Below are 20,220 nucleotides of genomic sequence, written 5' to 3' on the forward strand. Positions count from 1 at the left end.
GCTTTCTGCAGTCTGTGTGAGCCTGTTGGCTGTCTCACACTGTAATCTGTGACTAAACAAAGTCTGGAGCAAAACGGAGGACTGCGGACAGGCCTGGACGTTGCTGTTAATCTGTTGATTGATCCGCCTTGCAGATGAGTCCCACAGATATGAGGGAGTTCAAACTGAGTCCCGCATACTGTAAAATCAGCTCTCACTAATCACCGCCATTTGTATTAATGATAATCCCATTAATAACAGTATGATAAATGGCTGTCATTACTTCATACAAACCCAGAGTACACACCATTACAGCAGCCCATCAAAATGTGACCTCATTACATTTATCATGGATTTATGGGTTTTTGTGCATACAAGTCAATAGATGTGACATATAAAAATGGCTTTGTAGGCTGTGCTGATGGGCAGAGGGATGCTGCAGGAGGAGCAATTCATTCCAAGGAAAATGTCAATGTGCATAACACAGAGCATTTAGATTTAAAGAGATAAAGCTTCATAACAAACGTACTCTAAGCGCCTTTCAGACTTTGATTGTAAAGCGTATCTGCCCCACCAGTTTTACATGTTGGTGTCTGAAAAGAACCCCTGGGTCATTTTTAAGCTGAAGACACAAAGGCATTCTGCCATCTCAGGACCTTGTAACATTTCAGTAATATTCTCTACACAGCTCAAGTGTCAATAAAGGCAGTAACATTGCCAGCAAAAACTTTCATGTGTATGAAATTGTTGAGTATGTATGTGTGAATGCAAACAAATCAGACCAGGAGGTGACACTTCAAACGCTGCCCCTTGATCACAGCAACCATTTTAAAGCGGTAGATTGACTCCAAAGTGTGATTTCTACAAGTTGCACAAGCCACGGAGATTTGCTCTGCTTCCACAGAACTGGCAAGATACTGTAGTGGCATGCTCTCGTAAACACATGAAGATACATACTACCTACCTTGATTGATACATAACTGACAGTAAATAAAACTGCGTAGAGTTCAAAACATTAACATTAAAATTCAAATTAGCTGACACCTCATTAGGTATAACCAGCGCCATTGGGAGAGAAAGGGTTAACCCCGAACTTCTGTCTACATGGCTCTGGGTCAGCGACTGTCACTTACACTTGCCCATTCAGGGCGATGTTTCTCTTCTTATGTTTCTCAAGAACCACTTATCCAAACTCCTTCACACTTGGCATTGCACTTCCCTGGGTCCTCAGCAATACACCCGCCAAGTGTGAAGTCAATTGGATGGATGAGAAAATCGAAGGGCATAGATATATACAGACAGACAGATTCCTTCCATGTTAGTTAGAGAGGTCCAACACTGTTACAGATTCAGAGTCAGATGGAGCATAGTTGTTGGGCAGATACATCACTGAATTAATCTCAAGTGCACACATACACACTCACATATGTGTCATTGAATTAGTGTCTATCCCTTTTGCAGTGAAGCCTTGTAAAGCATTGTACACTGTAGTATGATATCTGTTTACAATGTCTGGCTGGAGAAAGATTGGAATGGACCATTAAACACAATTCTGTGCAAATCTAAAAATTTCAAACCAATCGGTTTTAGCCTCAGTCCCTTACTCTTCTTGCAAGCTTGAATAGCAGTTATAAAGGTTACACTTTCACCTTTGACAGCAGCCTCACTTGACAGCTTTTCAGTTAAAATCCCACCTAAATCTCTTTGCTCCATTTCATCTGCAGCTCTCCCTCCAGATAAGTCTGGATTTATTAAATAAAATAAGAGAGACAGTAGCTGTCACTTGAATTTACCTCAGGCTGATCCATTCATAGAAAGGATATTGATTGTGTACAGTCAGCGTAGATGAATCAAATCAAACTCAATTATAAGGTCTGTTCATTTGGACGCCATTGTGACTGGACAGAGGATCCAGGGGGAGGCCCGTGCAGCTGCACCTTAGACATTGCCAGATAATCATTAGATGGCATTTGGCTGTGTGAAGGGTAATCTACCAATCGCACAGTGGCTTTACCAGTCTTGTGTGGCACAGATGTGGAGTCGAAGGGCAGAGTTAATCCTTTCCAGAGTCTGACGGCGTTCACATGTATCCTCTCATCAAAACGGCAGGTCATCAGTGATGACCTCCAGAATGAAAAATATATTACTTATTGCCAATCCTCCCACCTGTGATCAGCGGGCATGTGGAGGGGGAGGGAAGGAGGCGGAGAGGGAAAAAAATGCTAAAAAAATGAAAATGCTTTTGCCCTTGTAGTGACTCCATTAAGGAGCTTAGTGAGCAGAGAATTCACAATACCAGAGCGAGAGAGTATTGCACTCAATGCGTGCACATGTGCACACGAATACACACATACATACTCTGTATGGTTACACACATGCACGCTCGCAAACATAGCCATGCAACAAAACACCATCGAGATAGTGAGTGAGTTTTAAACTGAGTGCTGAAAGACGATGTCAGATTGCTGTTGAAGATGAATTAGTTCCAGACAGGGATAAAAAGATTATAAAGTCGCCAAAAAACCCAGTGTGGCTCGGACATCCTCTTCTTAAATTAAAAGAGAAACCTGCCAGTGCCGGGACAGAGTGCGAGAGATAGAGGGGGGTAGTAAGGAAAACCAGCAATGGAGGAAAATCTCATCATAGAGAATGAATTATATAATAGCTTCCACACGCAAACCCACTGCTGTAATCTGTGGCTGGGCCAAGGGAGGATTCTTGCATTAGGTTTTTTTTTTTGTTAATGCCATCGAATAGCTTTAGATTATCATACGCAGCACAGCAACCCCCACCTGTTTTTTCTCTCCTCTCTAGGGTATCTTTAGTTTTTTTTTCTTTCTTTCATCTGAACTCCCAGTGCTCCTGCTCTGGCCCTTTCTCCCTCTGTGTGACCCCCCCACCCCCACCCACTCCTCCCTCTCTGTCAGGAATAATCTGCAGATTGTGTCTGTACATTCGGAGGAGGCATTCAATTTTCCGGTGTCCTTCCACTAAAACGGAGAGCACCATAATGTGCTCTTTAACTGTCTCTGCACACAATGTGTGGAAATTCTGCACATTCACATGCGCTTATGTCACTGTGAATTGAACACTTCACTGTTTGGGACTGTAGACTGTAGATTAAATGTTTCATTGATTCATCTGAAAAAAACATAAACTGATAAATTAACCAGTAATGAAAGTGATCATCATTTCAGCCCTACATTGTATACGTATGCTTCAGACACATGGCAGACATATTAGCACATATCTCAGTACACTCAAAGCCTCTGTTCCCAGCAGACAGTGTTTGTTGTTCCCTTTGACTATTATGTCGCCTGTGTTAACAGGCGGTGGTGATTATGCAAAAACATTCTGCCAACACAACTCCAAAACGCCTCTTCTCCTCCAGCAATGCTGTGGCCCCCGACCCGCCATCTTTCTTTCTTTTTCTTGCTGATTATGTGAAGGTGGATGTCTTGCACTGAGAGGCATTTTTGTGATTTTCAAAGCTCTAATTAGGGATGTGCAGTTAATTGTCAGAATTCAAGCATGCACAGTGATGTGAAAAATAGTCACTGTTTCTGCATCTGACAGGAGAAATCTAGCTCCACCTGCCTCCTCCATATGCATGCACATACATGCACATGGGTGTAGACACACACAATCACAGCAAATGCTGCTGCTGCTGCCTCAGCAGTCTGCATTATTCAATTTCCAGAGGAACTGAAATGCTATTCAGAGTGCAGCTCCCTTGATATCATTGAAGATCTCCCTTTATGTTTAATGTCAGTCTCTTTTAATGAAACCTTAAACGCTGTTTAAACGGCAATTGAAGAGGATGAGCTGCATAAAAATAGAATAGGGCTGAGGTGCAAGCTGTGTGTAGCTCAGTAAGGAGAGCTGGAGCGCAGTTTTAGGGGTGAGGGAGGGGTGTATGAAAAATGTACACAGCTGTTGGCACTTTGGAGAATCGTGTCCACTGAAAAGTACACAATATGTTGTTCTTCATCGAGATAGAGACAGGACCAAAGGTGGACACAGCAACATACAAAATTCAAGAATTCTAAGTGAGAGAGAGAACAGAAGAAAATAAAACAGGAGAAAGCAAAAATATGGGAGGATACTGAGGAGGAAGCAAAGAACGAGAAATAATTGGCCAGGAGTGCTTTGGAGGTTTTGGAGAGATTGGAAGATGTGGCAGCGGAGGAAGAAAAGACGAGGGAGGAGGAAGAGACGGGTGGAAGAACAGCGGCCATGGTTCCTTTACCCAGAAACCCGACACAACCCCCTCTGTCCCTTTCCTCTCATCTCTCCTCCCTCCCTCTCCCCTTCAATCTCCCCTCCACTCAACTTCCCCTCTGCTAGTTACCACGGCAACAGGCGAGGGGCAGAAAGGAAGGGAGATAAGGAGAGCGAGAAGTGTGCTGACGAGAAGCTAAGTCAACTGAAGAACAGCGTGTTTCTGCTGAGGAGGGGAGCAGATCTGTCGCACCAGCTAGAGTGTGGCTTAGGTGTCTCAAAGACCTCCGTGCTTGTTTACTTCATGCAAAAAGCCTAAAGATGAGTTCACTGAAACGACAAATAATGGCAGCAAGGCAAACCAAATCATCAGCTGTGTGGAAGTTGCTTAGATGATAATTCCACAAGGAAAACCAGAACGCGTTGGCCCCCTTTTTAGAGAAAGGAGGCTCATCCTCTGGTGTTGTTCAAAAGCTGTCCAGAAGATAAGATGTTGAAAATAGGTTCTTCTCAAAATGGGACAAAGGAACCACTTAAAGTATAGACACAAAAAATTTTGTTTTTGTGATGGAATCGTGAAGGATAATTAGCAATAAGCACAGCTGTTAGCGCTCTCTCTGCGGGCTTGGGAGCCTGCTTGCTGATCAGGACTGTGAAGTAAGTCCAATGTTATGGCTGACCAGATAATCTTTTTCAGAGCCTCACCTTTAGCCTCCATCAATACCTGCTCCCTGGCTGTTTAGCTCTGCCTTTTCTCTGCACCGCTCCCCTCCCCCCTTTCTATGCCTCCATACCTGCTGCAGCTCTGTTTCTGCTATTAATTACATCTTTAACAGCATCTCTCTTTGTTTTATCAGCTTCCCATCTTCTGTTACACAACCTTTCATCTGCTGCTCACTCAGCCTGATAACCAGACTGTATTGCCTTTTCGCTTCAAGTCTGAGGTCTGGCTAGCATCTCACTGTGGTTGCACGCCAAATGCAATTTAATGAAGTGAGCGATTCACAATGCGATTGTGACGGCAATGTGAGCCAGACATACTGTGTGAAAAGCTGCAGCAAATGCTAATGTAAGCTGATGCAGATTCTGTTTTCATTTATTTTCCATTTTCATTTTTCTGACCCTGTGTTTTCCAATTTAAGCATTTTGTCAACAGCCACGATGGATGAATAAAACTTCAACAATTCAGTAAGGCTATCAGACTTGGCTCACACAGCCATCTTCAACAGACTCATGTCTTGCATCCATTGATGTGACTGCACTTCTGGGAGTTTGTTGAAGTCATGAGCTCTTGTTAGCGTGCTGCCTCTCTGCCTCTTAGAGGACCTCTTTGACATGACTCTGTGTGTGCATGTGTGTGTGCGACACTAAAACATAACAGCATGCTTCTGTTGTTTTAAACCCGCCTGCTGACAGGAGTTGAATCAACGAATCGACATGCTTGATGCAGAAGCCCGCACAACGCATAGTTAACATTTGGAAGATGAGAGTTGGCTACGGTTACCCATAACACCCCTCTCTGGGTAGGTTAGCAGAAACGTTCCATGTATCTTCAGGTTCAGGTAGATCGTTTTGCGCATGGATTTAGTGCTTTCATACATTAGTATATCAGGACCTCACTGACGAACATCATTCTGCTGACGCTGGAGCCAAGACCAATTTGTCCTTCAGGTATGGGGGCTTCTTATAAAATACCCAAAAGAAAAAAAGCAATGACGAATGGATGTGAAGCCACACAAAATTTACAGCATTGTTTTGCCATCAGTGTTAGTGGTTGGGGAAAGCCCGTCCTCAGTCCATCTGCGTTCACTCCACATTTATCTTGTATCTCTTCTCCTTATTTCTTTTCTCCCTCTCAATGTTTTGACTTTCTGTCTCTTTTGTGTGTCTTAAGGGTGCCAGGTGGTAACCCAAATACAACATACCAGCAGCTTTGACAAATCTAATCCTGTCACATCAAATGTGGACGCATGCTTCCCTCTCTCTCGCTCTCTCTCTCGTCTGTGTGTGTGTGTGTGTTCCTTTGCCAGGGTTTATCAATAGCTCGTAGTTCACAGCAGGTCACTTGGCACCAAGCTGCATCCAACCTCAAACAGGAGCCATCACACACACACACACACACACACACACACACACACACACACACACACACACACACACACACACACACACACACACACATTCAGAAGGGATGTTCCGGTGCTTCAGGCCAGTGACAGAAGGAGTGAGGGGGCTGCATTCTCCCCTGCTGACAGACCTTTATCCTGCATGGCCATCCACCTCCCAACATGTACACACACTCTCACACACACACACACACACACACACACACACACACACACACACGGACACTCACTCTCATTCAAATGCTGAAAAAAAATATACAGTGTGTCCTTGCATAGCATACATATAAACAGAATGGATTCTCTAAGGCCACCTCTCCATGCACATGTGCACACACACAGAGATTTTAATCAGAGACGCACGCACCCTTCCAGCTGTTGCAGGGCGTCACAAAGCCGATTGTGTCTGACATTACAGGGTGTCAGTTCCATCCTCTCAGAAGATGAATTTCTATCACACCAACCAGTAATAATGGTTTTACCATTGTCACTTTGATCTCCAAGCATGTGGCTTCAGAGTGAGGCTTGGTTCAGTTCAGATAAATCACTGGCAGTATGCATCAGTGGGGCTTACTTGGATGAATATGCAATGAGCATTATATGCAAAGCACCTTTAAGCAAGTTATCCCTGGAGGAAAAATTCCATATGTGCAGTACAGTATATGAAGTGGTGAGACTAAGTCCATTTACTCCAGTTATGTACTTAGTACTATAATATAATATTATACTATATTATATACTTCTACTCCACAACTCACAGGGAAATTCTGTACTAAATATAATACAGAATCGTCCCTTATTGAATCAATATGGGACACGATCTGTCCTGGATTTTCATGCATACTCTACTTTAATGCATGCATTATGTTTTCACAAGACAAAGCAGAGGATTATTAACAGAATTGGCATCAAAATTCATGGAAAATTACACCTAGATGGATGAAAGACAGTAGAGATTATAAATGCGGAGCTTTTAATTGTAATGGAGTATTTTTGCATTGTGCTAGTAATACTTTTACTTAAGTAAAGGATGTGCATACTTCTATACACATGCATACTTCCTGCAAGGAGGAGTTAATTCACTGTAGGTTAGTTATTGTAGATAAAGGAAAAGATGTTTTAGCATTATTATTTTATCACTGGCCTTATGAAGAGCATGTTTCCTCACAATACTGAATATTATAAGCACACAGCAGTACAGATATACAGCTATCTATTCATCTTGTCCATACAGTGCATTACATTGTTAGCACTGTATATTTCTGTTACAATGATAAGGTAGTTTGTGACAGTACTCTCTTCATTATGGTATGGTCTCTGTGTGTAATCCTGGGTCTGTAAGCTGCTGAAATGGAAATCTAATAATAGCATTTTCTAATACTGTTCACTTATCTACCCAGCTATCTGCCTCTCTCTCTCTCTCTCTCTCTCTCTCTCTCTCTCTCTTTCTCTCTCTCTCTCACACACACACACACACACACACACACACACACACACACACACACACACACACACACACACACACAAAGGTATTTAAGTGGCGTAATGATGAATGTGAACTGACTAGCTCTGGCTCTGGAGATAAATTGATGAAGATCAGAGCTCTACTGAGGCAGACAATAAGTCAAATTTAACACAATATCTCCCACATGCATGTGCACATGAACACACACACATGCAGATGTTAGGTTGTGTGGTTTCACAAATGACTGAAATACAATGATGTGCACCCATTAAATTTTTTTCTATCAGTCTCACTAATGACTATAAAAGGATATTTTTATTTGGAGTTTTTAAATGCTTATAATGAACAGACTGATCACGACAGAGGTTGTGTGTGTTCCATTTTCCTGCCCGTGCACTGCTGTATGCAAGGCTCTCCATGACGATAACAACTGTGGCAGTTACCTTGGCAACAGATTAGATGATCAAGTAAGACAGAAATAGGAGCACGGGCTTTAAAAATAGACTTTCTAAAATCTACTCTGCGTGATCAGTCAGAACAGATCAATCACAGGAAGGAAAAGACGTGACAGAAGTGGTCACCATGGCAACCCATGTGGCGCATTGGTTTTTTTGGGTAGGCTGTAATGTTGTGATGGAGGGGTGAGGCACGAGCAGGAGAAAGAGCAGCAGGAGAGAGGAAAAGAGCGAATGCGTGGGCGGGAAAGGGGGGAGGGAGGGGGGGGGGTCAATGGAGAGAACTACAGAAAGCGAGAGAGAGAAATGATGGGCGTAATCCGGATTAAAACGGTGGGTTTTTGGACAATCCCGAGTTGGGGCCGTCGCGTCCGTGCCAGCTCCCCACCCACCGCGACTCTCCCGTGCCAAGCCCCAACCCAAATCAGCCGCTCTGGCACATGCAGGGAGCCTCCATGACACACAAGCAGACAGCACATGGCTCAGCAGGGAACATCCCAAACACACTCAACCAGCAAAAAAATACTTTTATAGCTAATTTTATACAGTACTTCTGATCTGGTTCTAATGTGAATAAGAAAGACTAAAGAAGGCCCGCTTCATACGTCTCATATCCATAGTGGACAGTGGCGGGATGTAATTAAGTACATGTATCAGTAGTTCTAATCCATCATGGTATATGACTCTAAAATGGGCCATTCTGCACAATGAGTACTTTTACTTTTGGTACTTATACTACTTCAATTTTGAATGCAGGACTTTTACTTGTTACACTATGGCATTGCCACTTTTACTTAAATTGAAAACAGACAAATTTTCAACCCTCTAACATTACCAAGTGGTGTCAATGACTGTAAACATCACATCTCATTTTGATTTCTTTCTGCCTTCTTTGTTGCATAATCATGTAAATATTGTAACGGTATGAACCGTTTTAGGATTCATAGAAACATTCTAGTGGCGGTGGATGATTGGATTTTCAGTGGTGGTCATCTGAGGTGCCTTTCATGTAGATTTAATGTGTTTTACTGATCTGATTGGATACAGTACATGTATGTGTGTGATGAAATGGCATTACTGTGAGATAGCAAGCAGTCACCAAGCCCATGAATTCAAGAGTACAATAGGCATTACTCCTGAGTCCTGACCTGCTGTAGCTGTTTAAAAAAAACAAACAAAAAAAAAACCTAAAGCATCATTCAGCTAAATGGGAATAATTGTTTCCCGTTGCCCAGTTTTCATATACAGCAATAACAATAGCAATAACACAGATCATGTTGAATTTGATATATCACAATAAGCTATCCTCATTTGATGCTAAGTTACGATGATTTTAATTTTGGATAGACGTGCGGTACATGCATCAGGAGGCCCTCACCAATATGGTGGCCAAGTTGACGCATCACTCTGACGAACAGCGGGGGCCAATGCAGCATCTACCTATTTGTATCTATGATGTGACCCTGCTGTCTTTTGGGAGATAAAGCTTTCTCCAGTAAACAGAATGAGCCCTGTGACTGTCATTATACATGCTGTGAAGGTTTAATTTATCTGTTTCACATTACAGCGCTGTCTACCAAGTAGCTTTTTCATAATTGGCTAGGAGAGCAGTGTGAATGAAGCATATTGCCAACAGTCAAATCCACTCCCTGCAGCTTGACTTCTTAATTGAAGATTCTGCAAATGGGTTGTGCGTCTGCATGTGTGTGCGTGCGCGCATGCGTGGTGAGGTGTGAATGCATAGTCACACTCTATCTGTTTGCTCATATGCAAAGATGTCGACTGTGACAGTTCTGGCAGTGTGTGTGTATGTGTTAGAGAGTGTGTCTTTGAGTGTTTCTGCCCCTGAGTAATGAGTAAATTTAATAACCATGGTGCCAGTTCACTTACGCACATGTTTATATACTTGGAAGACCATCTGGTTATGATTGCATGTGTGTGTGTATGTGTGTGTGTGTGTGTGTGTGTGTGTGTGTGTGTGTGTGTGCTCACGTGTAAATCAGATGTCTCCTTATAGTATGTTGGTCCTGGTGGAGGTGGTGTGTGTGTTTTTGCAAGGTGTAAGGTGTCTGACTGCGTGCACACTGATTTTTATTCATGTTGTGTCAATCACACTGTGCAGAAGCTGATACTGCTTCTGAGGAACAGTTGTTACAAACACACTCTCACACATGCTCAAAGAGATGAGTCTTCCGTGGGCTCTGACTCTTACACTCTCAGCTTGTTCATTAAAGACCCCAGTGAAGTGTGAAGATGCAGCCAGTGATGGGAGTTAGGGCGGGCGGTGATGAGGAGAATAAATCAATGGCAGGGGAGCGTCCTTTTGATCCTCAAAAAGCAACATTGAGTGAGATAATGTGAGGAGACAGAGTGAAAAAGAGTGAGAGGGATGCATGGAGATGTATGGAGGAGTGGTTTCATCACAATATCAGCAGACAAACATAATGATCAATCACACAAAACAAGAATATCAACCTTAAAATCCCTGGATAGAAATGCTGGTTGTCATGTGTATGAAAAGCAGATTTATAAATAAGACAGTGATCTCACAGTCACAAGCTCACACAAATAGACCCAACTGTGAGCACTTCAAGAGCCGCAGCATCGCTTTGTACCAGAGATTAAAGTTGCCTTTTGGTTTAATTTTAGCCCTCATATTTTAGTTTTCTTTATCTGATTGCATGAGGGAGGCAGATATTTGATACCAGTGAGCACGGCCAGTTTAGCATGAGCCTTAACAATATTTCTTTACCATTAAACCAGTCTCACTGTGTGTTTTGTTAATGTTATCTGTATTTAGTCATTCACACTTTTTATTATTCATCTGCTGCAGCAGTCTACTCGTGGTTCTCTGCAAATGAAAACAGTAAAATGTCTTCTGTGGTTCTGTGAGCTGCTTTCTAAAGTTGGAAAAAAAGCTCATCTTGTGCTCCAGGCTAATTCAACCAGCCACTTACATTATGGGAAATGTAGGATTCAGTGAGTCCCCAAACTTTAAGGAAGTGCAATACAAACTCACAGGAGTATCCATTTATGTTGTGTAATTACACATCAGTAAATAAACTGTAATATTATAACTATTATTATGGATCTGTGTACCTTTTCAGTTACTTAACATTGTTTTGGGGTATTAGTTTGACTTTAACAGTAACAGGGCTAACAAGTCAAGAGGCAAATGTTAAAACCAAGAGTGAAGTTGGGTATTTTACTGTTCCCGTCATGTCAGTGTTGATTAAAGAAGATTTATCCAAAGAAGAACAGCAGAGTGACTCATGATCTGATTGTGATCTCATTAAGTATGATTAATACTCCATTAACATATCCATATATGCAGTGGGGTAACATAAGACCCAACAACCAACATATTTACTCCGTCTAATTTGCCTACCTTGCATGCAGCACATGTCATCAAGGTATGAAAATCATCTTGCAGAGATGTAAAATTTGCCTGAGATAAATAATTCATCACATCATGTGGTAATGCAGATGAGAACAGACACTGCTTTTCTTATTACCGTGTTCAAGTATTGACTTTCTGACAAAACACTGTTGATCTTGGCAGGTGATGCTAAATCCTTGGATGTCAGATCTGACCACAGGTCCTTGAATGCATCAGCAAGAAAGAGTTTTCAAACTGGATCTTGCTTTCAACTCCATTTTCACTTCACAGAAATGTAACTTTTACAAAAAAAAAGTAAAGCCAGCATGGATTATTAATCCATCACTGTCACCATTAATCCATCTGAAAAAGCTTTAAGTGTAGTGCAAGTTGATTTTCAATGTGCTATACCCAAAATAGCTGAAACTAATGGCTGCCTGGAAGGTTGACAACAGTTAACAGTTTCAAAAGCCATGGACTAATGAGCACTCTCAGCACCGCTTGAGTAAAATGAAAGTCACCAATCATTTCAACCACAATTTCATTTTGTATTGAAATCATTCCGAGGTCTCTCAGCTGATGTTCCAATACTATACTGATGCTTTGAATTTTAAACAGGTGACTAAATGACTGGCTCAGGTGGCTGTTTTTGCAGGGTTGCTATCCTGTGTTTGTGATGTCTGGGTTAAACTAGCCCTCCAGTGTCATTCTAACACTGACCTGCTCTGTCCTCCAGTGAGGTGCTGACACTAAACCTACATAAGCCTTACTGAGTCACCCTGCCGGAGACAGTTTCTCCCTGAGGCCCTGCAAGGTGAAATCTGTCTCAACTCTGACCACTTCGCCTGCTCTAATCTTTATCCATTCAGCCCTCCCCCTCTCTCCCCCTCTCTCCCCCTCTCTTCTCTATCTGATTGAATTCTGGAAAGATCTCGCCTGAGTTTCTTCATCCACCAGAGTTTCCCCCAATGCATAGATGTTAAAACTGATGTACGATTGGCTTTAACACACTGCTTAATGGTGAAGATGGAAGTTTATCATCTGACACGCGCATACACACACACACACACACACACACACACACGCACGCACGCACGCACGCACGCACGCACACGCACACGCACACGCACACACACACACACAATAGGAGCTTCATCGATTAATCCATCAGCATGGTGACACCACATCAACCCTGACCTTAGCATATGTGGACTCTGAGGATCAAGAGAGGGAGAATAAGCAGAAGCAGTAAGCAAAAAGAAATGAGAACACAAGCTGCATAATTATGTGCAATTGCTCTCCTCCCTCTCCCCCAGCTGCATCTCTGCAACTCCAGCAGTCCCTATGGAGGCTTGTTGTAGCCCAGTAGTGAAAGGCTGTGAGCAGCTACAGCTACAGCTCTCTCCTGCTTTTGGGACTCATTTCCAAGATGTTTGTACCTTTAGCAGAACAACTACAGCAGATCAATCCCACTATCAGTACTGCCATGGATGCTGGTGCACACTGGAAGAGCATCCTCAATAACAAACCTATCTTTGACACTATGATTATTTCACCTGTATGATTATTTCATGCTGTACAGGATTCGAGGTTTTATCTGCAGGGGGCTGCTGTACATTTGTTATAAAAGCATGAGATGCAGCAGGAATCACATGCATCAACCTTCCACCAGGAATTCATATTCTCCCCATGGAACACGTGAGGTCATCTTAATAACCTGTTTCTTATGGCTGCACAGAGATGACACTGACATCACAGCCGACAGCATCCCGGGGGTCATTACATATGGATGGAGGAAGTGTGAAAACAGAGACAGGGGGACACAGTGAATAGATGTCGGAGGTCTCGCTCTGAATTCTGTAAGTGTCTCTTTTTAAAAAGCTCTCGGGAGAATCTGCCGCAAGTGAGGTGATATAACAGCCTCCTTCTCTCGTTGTTCTTCTTCTGCATTCTAGCGCACATTTGCTCGACAAGCCTCATTCTGTGCAAACAAAATCATCCATCACCTCCGTCGGGGCTGTGAGCGCTCCACGGGGATTTGCTAAATAAAAGCACGATGATCTAAAGGTCGTGTGACGACAGAGCTGTAACCTATCAACAAGCATAAGCCGGCGCATGTACACGCTGCCTACTAATAAATATTGTTTTTGGCTTGGTGTATGCATTGTAACATGCTGAAAGGGTGCATGTGGCACACGCATTATTTTCTAGGCGGATGAGCTGAAGGCTCCTGAGTGACAATACTCATGTGACTCTGGGGAGCCATGTTGAGGAGTCATGCTGAGTGAGCAGCCCTATGTCAAGAATGAGGTGTAGAGCTTTAATAGGAACACTCTTGATCACCTCCTGCGCAGTGAGCATGTGCAGAGGCATGCTGGGAGACAAGCAAACCTTCAACCATCTCATATTCTTCAGGGACTCTGCTGAGAGTACAGCTGCAAGGACCATGCTCAGAAATGTGCATCTAGTGCTTCAAGCAGTTTTAAGGCCTCGGTGTGCTTCAAGGTGTGCTCTTTGTACAATTCAGAGAGAGAGTAAAAACTTTGGAAAAAAAAAAAAGATTTGGAAGTATTGGAGAGAAATTATTTTTTATTTCATTATTTTTTCTGGAAAATATGTGTGGGAAAAGAAAGGAATATGATCATATTTGCTTACCAGTGATTCTGGTAAAACTTGAGTCCAAGAAAGTCACATTATAGGTTGTTTGCAACTCTAATGTTATTACACTAACAATTTTCTTAAACTCAGCTTTTCTGCCACAGAGAAAATAGATCCTTGATGAGTGAAAATGAAGTCACTGGAAGAGGGGTTCAAAAAGAAATCTGAAAAATGCCTGAAACAGCCAGAGAAAAACTTTCTGACCACTCCAAAAACCAGAGAGTTTGTAACTGACAGCAAAACAAATGTCAGATTTATGTTCTGCTTTTAATGTGTCACTTTTCAAATGAAGTCGGTTTCAAGGATGAGAACTATCTTATCCTAGGACTTTTTCTCAAATGCTGGTTTTGGAAAAGGAGGGCACCTTGTACTCAGAGTCATCTTACATCTGCCCCCACACTGTATTTAGGGAGGCATGGGGAATAATAATTATCACTCTTTATGTCACCTTTAAGAGTCACCTTAACTTTTATCTGTCCTCGGGGTGTTTAACCATGGCTCTCTTGTGGAGAAAGGTATACGTATTTGGTCAGCTAATTACTGCCATGGTTTATTTTAACAGGCAAAAAAGTCAATGAGATACTTAGAGCTTTAATCACTCACTTAGCATTCCAGTCGCTGCAACCCACAACTCCATTTGTATTGCAAATGGACAGGGCTAAAGACTGTTTCATTAAGTGCCCTGTCTTCTATCAAGCTCCACTTCCTATTCCATTATTGGAGATCAATATCAAGGTTGGTGGAAGGGTGGACTTGCACATTTAGCAGCCCCACTCTGACCAATGGCAGCTCTCAGGTGGGACTGTGGCCTAGGGGAGAGATGACCATAGAGACAGCATGAGCAATGTGTTGACAGTAGTTAGGTAGAGAGTGCTTCATTACGGTTTCTCCTCAGAGGCTGTGTGTACCAACAGGCCTTGGGGTCCCACAGTTCATGAGATGGTCCTGGGAAAGCCGATTTACACCTGCCCCACTGCCCGTAATGGTAGGAATTAATCACAGGTAGCAGGTGAATACACAAACGCACACTCACAGGCAGGACGCAAACCTGCCCAAGCACATGTGATATGCCCACAGAGTACACCGAAGCTCACGTTTTACTCACAGTCTGAGTATTTATGGGTACACACGCATGCACGCACACGAACCCTGACCGTAGAAGGGAATCTCTGGAGCTGTTTGTAATCTTACACAAACAGCGAGTGTTATATTCCCCCTAATGTGTGTGTGAGTCATGCATGACGAATCGACTCGGGCCTGCAGGCTGTTGTCATGGTGGGCTCATGAGAACAAATGCTGGCATCACCTCAGAGACAACAACCTGTCCAACGCTTTCTCCGACAGGACAGCACCTGCACTGACCAATGAGATGCATTAAACCACAGCGGAGGGACCAATAGGTTTTAGGATTGAGGGAGTATTAGCATGCGTTTATAAAAATTCATTTCAGCAGTGATGTCCCAGATTAGATGGTTTTGAGCTGTAGAAAAGCCAGATGCAGGGAAGGCACTTTACTGTGGGAACGTACAGGCTGTCACACAGAAACTACAGCAAAAAATGGTTGACTGGCTCTGTTCATATTATCGGTGACAGCACTAAGTGATTAGGAGTGCTCTGATACACAAAATAGAGATAAACATACATCATGAATGACCTCCTCCCTTGCAGGTCAACCACTAGCTGTAATAACAGCTTTTAAATGATTGTTATATATGATTGTTGTGCATTATTGACAAAAAGACACACTGGTGGTTTGAGCTGATGGATCATTATAGTACACATTTGCTAATTAGCACTGACCACAAAATAGTTGAGGTTTACAGCCATTATTTGTGCAAATATTGAACAAATCAGTTGGCAAGTTACGGTATCAAATTTATTACATTTCATCCTGAAGGTCTGCTCCAACATTCATGACAATCCATTGAATAGTTTCATCATCCTCTGGGTATCATGAATGTCTGACATTGCCATACCTGAATAGGGCCATGTAGCATTGCTAAAAATACCACTAAAATTGAACATTAGCTGCTAATGCAGCAAACGCAACCTCAGTTTTCTAAGAAACACACTGAATATAATTCTATAGTTTCCGGACTTTTGGAAACATTTCCAAACCTGTAATGCACGGGTTTAAGGAAACAGTGTGCACATTATAAAATCTGAGGTGGTGCTGTACATTAAGTGGCTCTGGAAATGGAAACCAAATACACTGAGGTTAAACAAAATTTAAGTGAAACTTTTAAAGGCTGCTGGAAGTCCCACATATGAATTTAGATATCTTAAAAAAAGTTTTTTGGCCGGCCCCTCCCATCAGCTGAGCATTTCAACTGTCTGGACAACAGATATAATCTGCGTAAAGATGATCTGAGGCTTTTTGCCACCGGGTGTCCTGGTTGCCCTGCTTAGGTCGTGACATGCAGCACCATCTCGTGACGAGACAGTCCTCTTGGCTTCCTACCAAAGCCCTGCAGACTGAGGCCATGTGTCTGCTCGCTTGTCTGTGAATAACTGCTCCTCGCTGCCTTCGCCTTCACTTGGTCTTTTTACTCTTTCTCTGTCATCTGCTTCCTGTCTCTCACATCTCACACTCTGACTGCCGATTCCGCTCGTCTCCTCTCTTCTATGCCATCAAACTGTTTTGCTTTTTTCCCCTCGCTTTTCCTCGATTGCCTTGCTGATTTCATTTCCTCTTAATGTTTTTCCTCCTTAACAACTCTCTCTTTCTGTCTTCTCTTTCTCGCTGAGACCCCGCAGCCAGGATGACTAGTCCAGCTGATGAGCGACACTGCGCTTACAGTGTCACATGAATGAGCGAAAGCAAATGCTGACCAATCGTTCATCATAACATCAAAGGAAACAACTCACCATTCAACCAGCAGACTGCTTTCAGAACAAGACGCAAAATCACATCAGTTTCATAATTGGACACAACAAAATTCACACTCAGAGCTTTGGCAGAAGATGTTCTGCCAAAAAATAATATTTCTCCACATCATTTACTTCATGAACTGGCTGACATTTATTCGCTCAATAATTCAAGAGTAGCACAAGCCAGAGTGAGTCAGTAGCTTTAAGGGATCGGTTTGAACTGCTAATTCAGACACTCTCTAATGAACCCATGCTGAACCTGTGGTTTTCAAAGATGTCCCGAGAAAACTCCAAACTCAGGAAAATGTCCTTTACTAGATGCAAAATCATGTTCAATACCATCCACAGTGCTGATGTTCCTCTGTGGCTAACACACTCATCAATAATTGCTCATTCTGCGGCTGAGGAGAAGGAGTTATTCCAACTAAAATACAAGACATCTCGGGATGTAGACTGATGCATAAATCATGACTGTCGTGACCTTGTACTAGTCACTGTTTTTTTTTTTTTTTAGGTTGTGAAATGACTTCATACTTGACAGAGAAAGAAAGAAAGAAAGAAAGAAAGAAAGAAAGAAAGAAAGAAAGAAAGAAAGAAAAGAGGTGTGAGGGGGAAATTGTGCAAAAGCTCAAATGAGGCACACTTGTGCAACGTGACAGCTTCTGAAGTGGTCTTGACATAAAAGAGGGAGGAAAAGATTGGGAGAAGGAGGACATCACCACTGAGAGGTACAGTAGAAAACTGTGAATGAAGGCACTTTCAAGGTGAGATCCTCACACTGCTCTGGATCCTCTAATGTCCAAAGTGTTTGTGTGGACTACGAGTGTCCCTCCTGGTTGCCTAACTCCCCACCACCATCATGTCACTCAGAGGGATTAAAGACGCAAATCCTCCCTCTCCCTGCCATCAGCCACAGTGGACCAGAAATCACTGAGTGGAGGCAGGAATAATTTTCCACCTGCTCCCCATGTCTTGGTAAATTTCAAATACAGTATGTATGGGCACAGAGCACACACACACACTGATGAAAACACATGCACACATGAAAGAAGTGAGCAAGAATGGATTATTTTTAAATCTCCATTTCAATTCAAACTCCCCTATTTCACACCTCAAAGCATCTTTCTGCAGACTACAACCACGCTCCCACAGCAACTCACCTTCCGATCATAGTAGAGTGCTGCTGCACGGCGGCCTCCAGGAGGCGCTCTAGAATGGTCCATTCTCCCATGGCTGGAGTTAGGAGGCATCCACTGGGCACAGGAAATCAGGTGGGGGCTTCCCAGTCAGCAGGGCACCAGTGCTGGTGTTAAAGTCCTTTTTTTCTGAGTCTTCAAGCCCACTTGTTGGCTTGAGGTGAGGTAGGGAGTGGTTTCAGGTGGCTTGTGTGAAAGAAGAGTCAAAAGCAACCTTGAGGAAGCTCAGAGGCACCTCATTGTTGCTGCTATGATCTGCCTGTCTTCTTTTTTAGGTGCTGTCCCAAAACACACACATGCCCTAATCTGCACATGAGATGGTGGGACTGAGGCTTGTCTAAGTGCGAGCTGCACACACAGCCACCCTCATGTGTGTCCGTGTGTGTAATTCTCCGTCCATGCAGCTGCTCAGGTGAGCGTGTCTTGCCACTTCCCTCTTCGTTTCCCTCCTCTGGGTGCACCTGACCCTGTTTACTTCCTAAACAGCTGGCCTGTCATATGTTCTCACCCTGACACACACTCACACCTGGTCCAACGCACAGAGACACCAGCGCTCATCTACTTCTACTCAGCGTGGAAGAGCAGCTGTAGTTTGTGCAAACAGGCATCACTCACACACTAACACTCCGCCCTCACACTCTGGTTCTTTGACAGCATCTTGGAGTAACTCTGGGCGGGCTCAGGTCCATACACTCGCGTGAGCCTGAGTAACCGGGGATCTGTGGCTCTGCTCATTCTCCGCTCCTCCATCCTATTCGTTTCTTCCTCTTTCCCTCCCTCTGTCTCTTTTCCGGCTACTACTCGATGGATTCCTCCCCCTCTTCTCTGTTGCTCCTCTCCTTCTCTCCTGGTTTGGTTCAAGCAGCGCTGCGCTGAAGCATGGCACTCCTCCTCCTCCTCCTCCTCCGTCTCCTTCCCTCTGCTCGAAACCCAGGAGTTGCTGGTTTCTCCAGCCCTCCTTGTCCTCACTGCCTCTCTCTCTCTCTCTCTGGGTTTCTCTCAGCGTGGTTTACGTGAGGCTGCTCTCCTTCCTTCTCTTCCCTTCATCTTGTTTTTTCCTTCCCACTTGGTTTCTCTCTCTCTCTCTCTCTCTCTCTCTCTCTCTCTCTCACTCTCTGCTTGCGCCCTCCACCTGCCTCTGTCTCTCTCTTTGAGCCAGTAGGCAGCCAGACCAAGCGTGTGTCTAGAGGATTAGAGAGAGGAATCATCTCTCTGCTCCTCCCCCCTCTCACTCCCTCTCACTCACTCTCCATCACTGTGTTTATCCCCCCTCCTCCTCTTCATCTCTTACTGCTCCACCACCAACACCACACAAACCCTTTTCCACTCTTCTCTCTTACAGCACACTGCTCACCATTTTGTCTTCAGTATATGCTTTTATCATTTTCTGTCCTCTGGTCCTGATACCTAACGCAACAGTGATGATCTTTGCTGTTTACACGCACACACATCCAGAGACATGCGAGGCAGTGCCACGCACAGGCTGTGCATGGGCTGTGTGTGTGAGAGAGAAAGAGATGGAAATGGAATTAGCGACAGTCATCAAGATTTAGAGTAATTTGCTCAGAGGATGTGCTCTCTCTCTCACACACACACACACACACACACACTCGACCAACTGTTACAAGGTATCACTGATGGCAAGATTATATTCACTTTCAATTCATCTGTCCATTATTTTTGGATTATTCAATTCATTAGAAGTGTAGAAAATGTCACACCATAGTGAATGCTCGCCTCAGCCCATGTTGGGCTGCACAGCTACCTCTGAGGTCATGTCGGCAGAAGCTTCAGAAGACATTTGAGGAGGATTTTAAAGGGGGACTTGAGACTCTTGGCTTCAGTATTTCTAAAATTTCAGGCTAAGGCACTG

At 43.5% G+C, this 20,220-nt stretch overlaps 1 protein-coding gene across 1 annotated transcript in view; it reads right to left on the minus strand.

Annotated features, from left to right (window-relative positions):
* The window catches only part of LOC139336064 (gap junction delta-2 protein), a 28,927-nt gene extending 9,428 nt beyond the window's left edge, over positions 1-19,499 (minus strand). Inside the window, exon 1 of the mRNA XM_070969934.1 lies at positions 18,312-19,499. Coding sequence (XP_070826035.1) covers positions 18,312-18,382 — 71 coding nt within the window. The 5' untranslated portion in view covers positions 18,383-19,499. The remainder of the gene's footprint in view (positions 1-18,311) is intronic.
* Positions 19,500-20,220: the final 721 nt, after the last annotated feature.

Source organism: Chaetodon trifascialis, chromosome 9 (genome assembly GCF_039877785.1).
Source record: "Chaetodon trifascialis isolate fChaTrf1 chromosome 9, fChaTrf1.hap1, whole genome shotgun sequence".
NCBI lineage: Eukaryota > Metazoa > Chordata > Actinopteri > Chaetodontiformes > Chaetodontidae > Chaetodon > Chaetodon trifascialis.